General features: G+C 44.6%; 1 protein-coding gene across 1 annotated transcript; it reads left to right on the forward strand.

Moving 5' to 3' along the window:
• The first annotated feature begins 295 nt into the window (after positions 1 to 295).
• LOC111071213 (succinate--CoA ligase [ADP/GDP-forming] subunit alpha, mitochondrial) lies at positions 296 to 2,513 on the forward strand. Its single transcript, XM_022362427.2, has 4 exons — positions 296 to 464; positions 922 to 1,370; positions 1,589 to 1,873; positions 1,945 to 2,513. Exons 1-4 carry the CDS (start codon positions 428 to 430, stop codon positions 2,158 to 2,160), a joined length of 987 nt encoding a protein of 328 aa, XP_022218119.1. The 5' UTR covers positions 296 to 427; the 3' UTR covers positions 2,161 to 2,513.
• Positions 2,514 to 13,221: the final 10,708 nt, after the last annotated feature.

The following is a 13,221-nucleotide window of genomic DNA, read 5'->3' on the forward strand; positions in this document are numbered from 1 at the left end:
GACGGACAACAAACATTCGCAGCGTATACTATACTTGGGCTGTTATCTAATTTGTTTGAACTTAAACGCACCACTTTTTATTGAAAGTGTGACCGCGCAGGGCCAGGTTCGGAAATACCGAAATTCGGGGAAAATAGCGCGTGTTTTCGTAAATGAAAGAAGTTTCATTATTTCATTTCAATAGTTTCATTATTTCATTGATACCGATAACTGCGTTTCATTATTAAATCGATCGTTTGATGTGCGAGACAATCGGAAAGTGGCAACGCTGTTGTAGGCGGGCACTGGGCTGCCAGATCGCAGCTAGCTGTTACAGTGGAACAACAGCCGCGCCGCCTCTGCTCTGCTCGCATTAATTAAACGCGTTTAAAACCATTTGCAGGCAGTTTGCACAGCTTTTATCGCACAACCGCAACACACAGATAAAATGGCTGCATCGATGAGAGCGCTGCTGAAAGTGCGAGGTAAGAATCCGAGACAAACAAACTATTGCGAAACATAGTCAGCGGCCGCAGCAGAACCCCGCATAAATTATATAACTTCGATGAATTTATGGGGTTCGAAAAGGGAATCCAAGAATACAAGTAGCAGCATATTACAGGTGCCTGTATGCCTGCGCCTAATGAGGATTAATCTGGTTCAATTGGAATTAATAAACTGTCGTAATATGCCAGCGAAAACGACGTGGCTGGAGGCAAGAAGAAGCAGTAGCAGCAGCAGCTGCTGCTGATGGTGCACTGTCCGATAGGTGGGGGCGGCAGGAGGAGGAGGGTGGTGCGATTGTTCAAGGTCCGCATGTGACCCATCGAACAAACAAAGTTTCAACATAATTACAGACTCAGACACACACAAACAGCTGATAATTGATAATGGAAATTGCAATCATTCTCTCCTGTTTGTCTTTGTTTTGTCCATTTTTAGATGGCTTCGTGGCCGGCGTGCGGTGCAATTCGCAGTACAACAAGACGCGAGGCAACCTGAAGCTGACGGGCGACTCGAAGGTGATCTGTCAGGGCTTCACCGGCAAGCAGGGTACCTTCCACAGCCAGCAGGCTCTGGAGTATGGCACCAAGCTCGTTGGCGGAATTTCGCCCAAGAAGGGCGGCACCCAGCATCTGGGTCTGCCCGTGTTCGCATCGGTCGCCGAGGCCAAGAAGGCAACGGATCCACATGCCACTGTCATCTATGTGCCCCCACCCGGCGCCGCAGCTGCCATTATCGAAGCTCTCGAAGCTGAGATTCCACTCATTGTCTGCATCACGGAGGGTGTGCCACAGCATGATATGGTCAAGGTCAAGCATGCCCTGATCAGCCAGAGCAAGTCCCGTCTCGTGGGACCCAACTGCCCGGGCATCATTGCGCCCGAACAGGTTCGTACATTGCCATGCCCGAGGCGCCCCAAAGAGATAAGCCCCAGTAAAATTGGGTGCAAAGTTCAATCGATCGATTCAGCGGTCCCTGGTTGCGCTCTCCTCTGATTGTCATTGTTTATGCGGCTTATCTCTTTGCGTCTGACTCAAGAACCGGTTTGACCTTAACTTACGATACTCTCTCTCCCTCTCTTTCTCTTCATTTCTCTTGGATGCAGTGCAAGATTGGCATCATGCCGGGTCACATACACAAGCGCGGCAAGATCGGTGTTGTCTCCCGCTCGGGCACCTTGACCTACGAGGCCGTGCACCAAACCACCGAAGTGGGTCTCGGCCAGACCCTCTGCGTTGGCATTGGCGGTGATCCGTTCAACGGCACCGACTTTATCGACTGCCTGGAGGTCTTCCTCAAGGATCCCGACACCAAGGGCATCATTCTGATCGGTGAGATCGGTGGTGTGGCCGAGGAGAAGGCTGCCGATTATCTCACGGAGTTCAATACGGTAAGATAGGAGCAAGGATGTCCATATGGTATAGGGGAACTCTTCTGATTTTTGGTTTTGATCTTTTACAGGGTATCAAGGCCAAGCCTGTGGTCTCGTTCATTGCTGGCGTTTCGGCGCCACCCGGCCGTCGTATGGGCCATGCCGGTGCAATCATCTCTGGGGGCAAGGGCGGTGCCAACGATAAGATCGCCGCCCTGGAGAAGGCCGGCGTCATTGTGACCAGGAGTCCAGCCAAAATGGGCCATGAGCTCTTCAAGGAGATGAAGCGATTGGAGCTAGTTTAGATAAGCCATTAAACAACAACAATAACTAAAACATTGAACAAATCGTGTGACGAAAGCCGAACGTACCAACAGTACGCTACTCATCCGGAGAGGAGATCTATGAAATGAAGGAATTACCCACTTAAAATTAAGCATAAAGAGTTGTCTGCCCGCTGCCAGTACGCGGCAAGCCGTAACTAAAATGAATTGTGTCGAAATCGAAAAGAATCATAAATAAATTATTGTAAAATTCCGCTAAAGTAAAGCAAAAACCAGAAAGAGGAAAATGTTGCGCTGAGAAATGTATTCCAAGCATTATGTTAACTACTGCCGTACCACCAAGTTGAACTAAATACATCCATTAATAGCTAAAACTAAATATCTCGCACCAAAGCCAAGAAATCCAAAAATTGTTCATAGCACACTCTTGCACTCGAAAACTTACGTTGCGAATTGAAATTTTGAAATGTTTACTCGAAATCCTATTGCGAATTGTATTTAAATGTATAATAAATATGCGAATTGTGTCGAATTACAGGAATCAAATGAAAATATTTTAATCGCAGATCAAATTCAGGCGCACTTTGCATTTCAGTGACTTAACAGAGGGTCTTTGATGTTAACAGCTTGCGCTAACATGCACTTTTGTAACATTATTCGATCTATCGAACACAGAGAAATTTAATATGCATTTATATCGATCGGCGACCTCGGTAAATAAAAGTGTATTTACAATAATTAAGTATATTTACGACCAACAAAACGCTTTGGCCGTATGTGCTTAAAACGTATTATGTAAGCAATCCAATCCTGGTGTTCCAGTCACACCCAACAAAACAAATCAAGTGAACTATATATTTTTCCATATATATACATTTGAAAATAACCGCCAAACTCATTTAAATACTGACATTTTTCGCTCTCAATTCGTGGTGGGTTTTCAAAATTTGCTCTCTTTTCAGAGGTGAAGAGAGCGTTTTTGTGGTGACTTTTCGTGGTGTGAGAAACATGCAACTTACGGGAACGCGTACGGAACGAAGATTCATTGTTGCGTCATTCCATACGCGTTCCCGTAAGATACATTTGATTTGTATGGGAAAAAATTCAGCAACAAGTGGAAATGAATTAGCAGCATTGTTCTACAACTTCGGATCGGAATGAGCAACAATCTGCATACCTTGGGAAAATGGATATTATGGAATAGAGATTTTGTTGGTAATTTCATGCTCCAATTAATACAGAAACTACTCAGTCTCTGTTTTAAAGATATTAACGAAATTTTGCAGCTCACGGGTTCCAATAATAGGTATCAGAACCGGGATAAATGTATTTATAAAACACAAAACATATGCATTACTGGGTAAAAAACATCTCAATCTAAGAAAACTGCATTATTAATGTTTCAATGGAGCTTGGAACAATAAATTTAACATCAATTAAAGGAAATACGGTATATAAAATTCCTTACGCATAGAAGAAACTTGGTTGACCAGCAACACTGACGTCACATTTAGTCAACATTTACGTTTTATGCTTTGGCCGTTTTTGTTTGAACCTTATTACGTAAACAATCCAATGAAAAAGAGTTCTGGAAACTAGCCAATCCTGAACAAAATTCATTGGAGAATTGCATAAAATTATTTGTTTAGGGCTGAGAGGGCCAACTAGCTAGTAATATTAAACGGAATATCAAAATCGAGCAATATCATGGTATGGCAGCCCGTAGCCACTACGAATTGCACGAGTCTGGCAGCGCCTCAAAAACGACGACACATTCGTTTTATGTTGTTTTTGTTTTAACCTTAATATGTAAAGAAACCAATAAAAAAGACTTCTGAAAACTTGCCAATCTTGTAGAAAATTTATGTATCTATCGACTAAAATTATCTGTTTAGCGCTGAGAGGGCCAACTAGCTAGTAATATTAAACGGAATATCAAAATCGAGGAATATCAACATTGAATGTTTTGAAAAAACAATCGATACTATCGTAGTAGTATCGGGCTCAAATAATTATTAAAAAACCATCGAAACCTTTTAGGAACTTGTCCATTGTAAAAATTAGATGCCACCTGTCGATTTGTTTACAAATTTGTCTTAGTATTTTATAGCAGCCAATCCAAACATATCAAAAGCGCAACGACTTTAGCTCGATACTATCATGATAGTCGCAAAAACCATCGATAGTAGAGGCTAGCTGTAAAATATCGATACTATCGATAGTGCCCATGGTTTGACACAACAACACTATTTTCCGCGGTCGCCACTGCGAGTGAAAAAGCAGCGCCAGCTGCTGCTACAAAGCACTAAACAAACTAAAAGGCCAGGCGCAAACACCGGACAGCCCCCAGCCACTAACTGCAACAATATCCAGCAGCCCCCTGCTCCAGTTTATCCGCACCGCCCCGCACGGCACGGCAGTGAAGTCAATCAATCAACAGAGAGTCGCCAGTCAACCAAACGCAAACTTACAATGGCCAGCAGCAGAACTGAAAAAGGTGAGTTTTTTCCAAGTAAAACAATAATTGTGTAGCGAAAAACTATTCCAAGCAATGAGTGCAATTGGTGTTTGCATTCTGCTGACTAATTTCGTGAGTTTAATGCGTAGAATCTTTGTCTTCTTGCGGATCGGATCGTCGGCGAGCGCCGGCTGCCGCTGCATTTTTTTTTTTGTGTTGCACCACAACATGGAGCCGAGCCCGAAAGGCGCCACTCGGTGCGGTGCGATGTGAGTGAGTTTTGAGGGCTGGAGTGGTCTCAAATTTCAGGCACTTTATTGGAAAATCTGTTCGGTATTTATGGTACGAGTCTTTATCAGAAATGTGTGTAAATTTCGATGAAAAACGATTCCAGTGGCCATATGAACCCACAAGTTTCTGTGACATATCATTATGCAGCAGCGCCCCTCAGTCACGACATCTTCTGTAACACTCTTCTTCTTCCTGTTAATGGGGCCTGCTGCGGGGCTTTATAGAAATGCTTTTGTTTGTGTTTAAAATAGATTCGAAATGGCTCTTTTGGCCTGCGTCCGCCATTGTCGGCGTTTTTCGAGTGGGTTTTTATTGAAAATCTATTTTGCGAATCATCCGACCAGCCTGGCTATAGCCGCCGCCAGATCGTACTCCTAGTCGCTCCCTCCTCCTTGCCTTTTCATTTACATTGGTGGCGTAGCGATCATGTCGTCAGTTGGATCTCTCTCGCCCTCTCTCTTTCTCTCTGTCTTGCGGCAAACCCCACACTAAACCCCGGGCAAGGGTATGACATTAATTTGTGGGCTAGAGTATAGCTGTAACTGTGAAAAAAAGGGGGAAAACAATGCAGATTTTGTACGAGCGTGCACTGCTTGTAAGGTATGAATGAACTGCTTTACGGCAGAAATACACTGCTTTTTAGATATGATTGCGCTTTCAGGAATTTATGAAAGTTTTATTCACTTACAGTAAGCGCTATTAAATTTGGGCTCTTTCGGACTTTACGTGAGAAATTTATTTATTTTTAAAGAAAAAAAGAGTTTAATACTTCAGTGATTTGTGAAAATAAATGCCCATATGGCGGGTATTTAAATATTTCCAATATATTTGTAAATTAAAACTACAGACCTTTCTAAAGAGTATACAGGACCTTGTTATTGATGAATGCGAATAATCAAGTGAAATATTTGGGGAAAAATACTGGAGAGGTATCTAGAGGTATTTGTGGGAATCAGCATTTTTGTATTCACCGATAGTCCAAACAAACTTTTCATATTGTAATTTAATATGTTTTTTGCATCATTTGATCGATTGTCGCCGACTCTTTTAAGCTACATAGCTACTCTAATGAACTCTTATGGGATCACAACCGAATGATGACGATGATTATAAAGTTCTAGTGCTATAAACAAAATTCTGCGTCGTCGTTGTTGTTGTTGTCGTCTTGGATTTGATTTGTTCTTGTTGTTTAATTTTTTTTCTGTGTTTTTTTTTCGCTCGGATTCGCTTCGTTCGTTCGATTCTTCTGTGTGAAACACACACAATATTTTTGACTTAAAGAAACATTTTTCAACAGAGAGAATGTTGTGTAGGAATTTGTGTAAATTAATTTATTGCCTTTGTGTTCATGCCATTTGCTATTTATTTCTGTTTTACGAGTATTAAACAATTTCTAAAATACATTCTAGAATTTGGCATCCTCCTCTTATTCTGCTGTTGTTGTTGTTGCTTCTGCTGCATCTTATGAATAATCGTCTGTGATAAGAGCAGACGACACATCACATCCCCATCCCCATCACATCACATCACATCGGTTACGCCAGTTTTCGTTTTGATTTGGCTCCAAGCCCCAAGGCGTGTCCCGGTCCCACATCTGCCGCAGACAAACTTGCGTTGCCTAGCGAAATTCTATTCCGTCATGGGGCGACGGAGTGCTGTATGGCAGGTTGCGAACAAGGGACCGACAACAGCAGCCACCTGCCTAGAGGCCTTCACCGTGCAGATGCTTTTTGCATATTTCATAATTCCCGCAGGTGACTTTGGCTACGTGGCATGAATCTCCTTTTGCACAGGTCGGCACAGGGCGTAGGCGTAGTCGTAGGTCCTAGTCCTAGTCGTAGACAGTCTTTCCAACAATCAAATGGCCCCAAATGCTGGCTCCCCAGTGCCCCTTTGTGTATGCAACAAGAATTTTTCATATGCCAAATGAATGGCTATGGCAGGGGCAGGGGGTTAGGACGGAAAGTTGGCGCTGTATTTATTTAAAATTTTTATTCCCGATTTGGTTATTTTATCTTGCCATTTACAGGACATCTTCTAGGCTAGCTTGAGCAACTTAAGCTTAGGTTTGGGATAGATACCCTGTAAAGGAAGCTTAGGGATAGCTCAAGGAACAGCAGTGAGCATGGGGTAGATCTGGAGAGCTTAATCTGTATAAATAGCTGATATTTTATTTTACCTGATATTTGTCATCAATTTTGTGGAGCACACTCCTCTGAGTGGCAGGTTGTAAAATCTGCAATTTTAAAGAAATGAAAATTAGATTTAGTTCCATATTAAATTATGATGTTGTCCACCAAAATTCATTGCAAAGGAATAATTATTATAGCCGTAAGGAAAAAAAGTTCCCATCCCTTTCAGCAACTTCCTCTAATGTTAATTTGATACTGAGAAATCCGAGTATCGAGCATCTTAAAGATCAAATACGTGGCTTTAACTTTCTTCACCTTTTATAGGACATTATTCTAGTCTTACCCTCCCTCCATGTGGCTGTCTGTTGTGCTTAGCTTAGCTTTTTATGCTCTTGTCTCTCAGTGAGTGAGTGAGTGTGCCGCAGGACTCGAAATGTTGCTCTCGGGCCTGGCCTTAAAAGTTTTCGCCATGTGTCAGCTGAAAAGCGGAAGAGTAAGGAGAGAGGAGCAGACACACACACACACACACACACACACACACAAGCCCCCCAGCATGATTGCGGGGCCTCCCAGCAGGAGGACGGACAGCCAAGAGACATCCATCAAAGCGGGGCATAATCAGGAGGCAGCAGGGTGTTGCGGGGTCTTGTAAGGAGCCCCTAAATGAAGACTTCTCTTGGGGGGTCGGCGGCAGCCAAGGGACTCTTCTCCATGTCTCGCTCTTTCACTATCTGTCCTGTCCGTCTGTCCGTCTGTCTGTCTGTCTGCTTTGACTCTTGTTGTTGTCTGGGTCAAGCGGTAGAGTGAAAGGATGTTATAGTCTTGTCCTTGCCTCACGTTTGTGCCTGCCTGCCCGCCTCTGTGCTGGTCTGTGTCTGTGTCTGCGTCTGTGCCGTGTGCCTCCTTAGCCTTAGCCAAGCGTTTATTGTTAACACCTTTCATGGCCGACGACGACGACGACACGGCATGTTCTAGCCTGTGCGACGTGCAAATTAATTAAAGGACCTACCCGCCCCCAGCCTCCGCCCTGCGCCTCCCCAGGTGGCGATGTCGTAAAGCATTTAGCATTTTAATTGCGCCATAAAATCTGCCCCCCCATCGCCTGCAAGGGGTGGGTGGTGGAGGGAGAGGATTCTATGGCAAGAGTTAACTGTTCTTTGGCATTTGTCGGCTAATTAGATTAGATTTGCTCGGAGATATTGCCCACAAGGATTAATACTAAAGGATTTAATGACTGGCACTATTGGCTCATCTAGCGCTCTCTCCTTCAGTCGGTGTGTGTGTGTGTCTATCTCTTTCTGTCTAACCAAACTGGGGCATCCATCCACTAGGCCACACCCACTGGTCATAGTACTCCGCTCCCCCCAAAAGGAGCCTCCACCGCCCATTATTTGGTGTGGGGGATTGCAGTTGCCTGCGGAAGTGACAGACGATGCAGCCTCAGCGCTGGGGCAGCAGCAGCACTTGGCCTCGAAATGCGTTGCGCTTTTAAGCTCACACGTGCGACAGTGGCAGCGGGAGCAGCAGCGGCGGCGGCGGGGCGCCGATGGCAAGCTTAAGCTCTTCGAGCGCGCTCTCTTCGGTGCGCTCTCCTTTGCTCTCCCGCTGAGAGCAATCTCTGCGTGTGTTGACCCAAATAAGATGTCGTAATTGCAGGCAAAGGCGCGACATTCACGAATATGCAATTACATTAACCGTTACAGCGCTTGTGCCTGTGCTGCTGCTCCCGAGAGAGAGAGAGAGCGCGGGAGAGGAGCAACAGTCTCGTGCTCTCTCGCGTGCAGCCTCTTTCCAAGCCACAACGGTAGATTGCTACGTTTCGTTTCCATTTCGTTCCGCTTCGCTTTGGGGGGCATTTTGCATAAATTATTTATTACGACGCATTTGAGGGTAAACGCATCCGCCCCCAACCCTCTCACCTACCCACCAGGAGAGCTGAAAGGAGCAGAGAAAGAAACCGTTGTCCCAAGGGGGGTGAGAGAGAGAGAGAGAGAGAGAGACAGAGACCGATGCCTAATCGATGTAAATTATTTTGTAATTTCAACGGAGAGAGGAGAGTGTGGAAGGAGGAGGAGAATTATAGAAGCAACTTCAGGGGTAGAAGCGCATTCAGCGGCAGGAAGATGCTGCAGCGGGCAGGGGGTTCCTTTTGGAATTTCACCAAAACACCAAAACTTTGATCGAATTCAAATTCAAGGTCCCTTTCCGACTATGTTTTCGCTTCTATTGCGTTGTTTGCCCAACAATTATGTTGCATACTTTGGGGTTGAAAGAGGTCTCTGTGTGTGGTGTGCGTGCGTGTGTGTGTGTGTGTGCGTGTGTGTCTGTTGTGGAATCTGGGGCATGCTTCACCTGACTCTATCTGAAAGTTTGTGGGATGCACTCGTTCCACACTGAAAATGGGATGCGGGCAGTAGAACCTTGTATATAGCGAGGAGAGCGTTGACAGAGAGGTGAAGATTATTTCCGAGTCTCCATTATACTCGTAGTAAGCTGCAACAATGATTGTCCCTTTGAAGGATCTTCCTCTACTTTCTCTGCTTCAGCTTTTCTTCTTTAACGTTTGGAAATTCTAGAAGCTTTCCTTTCAGGGTCCAATCAAATGATGAATGCATTTATCATTCATTTGAATATTCGAGTATGGTCAGAGGTACGAGGGATAATGGAGATAGAAAGCTAAGAAATAGTGGCACAGGCGAATAGTAATAGAAACAAGGAGGAGGAGCAGTGGAGGAAGCGAGGGAGACAGAGGGGGAGAACATTGATGGAGTAGAGAAAATAAAATAACTTGCATTTCCCGTTACAAATTCAATGCAATGCAATTTCAGTCTCCAAATTGACAGATATCCAAAGTGGGGTACAAAAACGAATAGAAAGCGAGCTGCAAAGGGAGGGAGAAAATCGTACATAAAGAGGGGATGGTAGGGATGATAGGACAGGACAGAGGGTGGGTGGTGGGGTAGAAATGGAGATTGCTTCAATTGATGGGCACTTTTTTGGTCAATTTGGCACTGATTTATGTTGGTAATTGAATTGGTGAGATTTTTATAGAGATAACAGGGTATGAATGATGGCCTAAAATATGCGAGTGGCTGAAAAGAAGTCTTATTTATTGATACGTAGAATGATAAGTATGACAATATTTAAATGTATTCATGTTTACGGTACTAAGGCTATGAAGAAGATAGCGCCAAATATGGAAAAAGTTGGGGAAAATTGTTAGAACGATAAGCACATAAATATATTCAAATGAATAACAATAATCTATAATGGGAATCAACTTTAAACAACTTCTGCTATCGGCTTTCGACCAGTCCAGAGCTAAAAACACCTTAAGGGGCAGCCGCTAGTCCACAGGACTCTCTCTCTCTTTCACATTTCCTTTTTATATCAACTATTTTGGCATAGTTTGCTTGCAGCTTTTTCACATAAACAATTTGATTAAAAACGTTTTGAAGTGCCCGAATTCGATTGGTGTGATGGAAAAATGTCACTCTCTTTTTGGTATTTAGATTCAATTAAAATTGAATTTTGATGATTCCCAGGTAGAGCATAAAAATTCATCCCATCCTCGATTCTTGTCAGCTTTAACAAAGTTTTATTCTGCAACCCCCCCACACCCCTCCACCCCACCCGGAAAGCATTCCTGTTCCCTGGCCTGGCTCTAGCTGTCTCTCATTCTCACACGCATACAAGCGCGCACACCATGTCCAAGGTCTTGTGGATGGCCTGCTTGGAAGCCAAAGAACGAACAGGAGCAGGAGATAGAAGAGGAAACACAAAGTGCGGGGTAAAACAAAGGAGGAGAAGGAGGATGGAACAACAAGAACAACTGCAGTTGGTATATACGCACCAGGAAGAAGGACAACCAGCAACAAGAGAATAACTAGGGGTAGAAGGGGGTAGTAGATGAGCGGCCAAATGCCACCCCAATAAACATTTTAGCTCTGGGCCATGGGACATTATCAAAACCAAACTCTACACAGTGACAGAGGAGAGAGAGAGAGAGAGTGTGTCGCTGAGCGAGTGCGAGGGGAGATACACAGTGTACGCTTTAACCTGTTTTCCGCCAAAGCTTTTACGCACTCGCTCTCTCACTTTTGCCACCCTTTTGTGCATACATACATATATATGTGGAAAGCACAAAGGAACGCGAGAGAGAGCTGCTCCCGTTAAAAAGAGAGAGAGAGATTGCGGAGCGTGGCGATGCTTTTCTGTGGGACTTTCAGCATGCGATGCCCCAGTACCCAGTAGCCAGTAGCCAGTATCCATTCGGTCGTGTTCCCATAATGTCTGCCAGCGGAGCGCAGCGCTTGTCGTCGTCGCAGTCGCAGCCGTCGTCAACGTTGTCATTGTCAACCGTACTACCAGAAGACCATCAGAATCAGCAGCAGCAGCAGAAGCACAGATAGAAGAAGCGGAGCAGCAGCACCACACCACAAAGATTCTATTGAAGAAGAGGAGGAGGAGGAGCAGCAGCAGCAGGCACACGATAGAAGAAGCGGACTAGCAGCAGAAGGAGCTTAAAAATACATTTTCACAATGAAGCAAGAAGAGAACGGAGGCAAGGAAGCGGGGCAGCAGGCCCAAGAAATTAGTTTTTGTGAAAAAAAAAATACAAAAATAACAAAAAGAGAGAGCGAGAGAGAGAGCACGAACCCAGCAGAAGAGTGTGTGCAAGAGAGAGAGAGAGAGAGGTATAGTGTGATGTGAGGGGATGTGGGGTGGCGGTGGTTGGGGCTTGTGGCGGTGGTCCGGTGGGGTGGGTAGAAAAGCTGATGGAAAATGGCACGCGCGAAGCAAGACAAAAAACAGAAAGAAATCGGAATTTGGAAACGGATTTTGAAAACGGAATCCAAATAAAGCAGATAAGAAACTGCAGACAGAGCCCCAAAATAACTGAAGTACGAGTATATATCGGGGGGGAAAAACGGAACAAGAAAACCCCCCAGTGCCAGTGCCGGGTAAAAAGTGTTTAAAAATATATACTCGTCTGTTGGTGCAAAAGAAAAAAAGTGTACAAAAAGTGGAAAACGTTTACGAAAACTGTTTATAAAAAAAGCTCAACAAAAAATGTGCACAAAAAAAGAGTACAAAAATTTTCAACAACAAAGCACCAAAGAAATGATATTCAAAAGAGTTTTGTGCACGCAAAAAATACAGTTTTTCCCTGAGTTTCCCGTTGCCGTTCCCAAGGAATTTTCATTTGATTTGGAAGACAATTTCTTTCCTCTTTTTCCACCTAAATTTTTTTTTTTTATGTGTGGATATGCTTCTTCTTTTAGGACGTTTTTGGTGTATTATATTGTACATACACACAGTCACAGGCAGTGCTACACGTTTTCCACACACACACATACACAGCAAAACGAACCAAAAAGAATAATGGCAGGGGCAAACGGTTCTTTTGCTCGTGTTTCGGCTCGTGTGTGTGTGTGCTCTCGGATTGCCTTCGTTTCGCTTTGCTTCGTGGATGTGAGGAGGGAATCTTTCAATTCGGTGACGTTTCAAAAGACATATAGCGTTGGTAGCGGAATAGAATCTTTGGCGGAACATATCATCAAGCATGTCAACAAATTAAAATAATTTCGCTCTCCCTTCTATGCACGCCCCATTTGTCTATTTGGTTGCTGCTTTGCTGTTGGGGCTTTTTTCAGTGCCTCATTTTTGTGGCCCATTCCCTTTTGCCATCATTGCATTTCCTGCCTGGCTCGCGAGCTTCCGAAAGTGCAGGCACGCGAATGTGCTTTCTCCCACGCAAGCGCCCTACAGCTTTCGCGCGCGCTCTCTCTCGAGCGACACTCTCTCACGATCTCTCTCTGGTGAGACACCCGCAACACATTTCCTAGTAGAACAAAGCTTTTAGCGTGTGTGTGGAGAGCAGCTGTAAACAGACGAAGGAAGGCCAGGCCATCAACGTGCCACATTCACTGTGAACTCCTCTTGGTGCTCCTCTTCTAGCCCTACGACTGCTCTATCTTCTATCCCCCCCCCCCCCCACTCCCGCTGCCATCAAGAATGCATTTGCCTGACTTTTGTCCCAAATTTTGCTTTGGCGAACTTTGCCTTTGCCTCATTTTCACCCTCCTCAGAAAATACGAAGGCGCGCATCAGCTTCGTTTTGGTCGTGTGCCACACGTCGTATGCGTGTTTCTTTTTAAGGCGGCTACGTCATCTGTCACCTGCCTGTGCCTCTGCCTC

Source organism: Drosophila obscura, unplaced genomic scaffold (assembly GCF_018151105.1).
Source record: "Drosophila obscura isolate BZ-5 IFL unplaced genomic scaffold, ASM1815110v1 contig_1, whole genome shotgun sequence".
NCBI lineage: Eukaryota > Metazoa > Arthropoda > Insecta > Diptera > Drosophilidae > Drosophila > Drosophila obscura.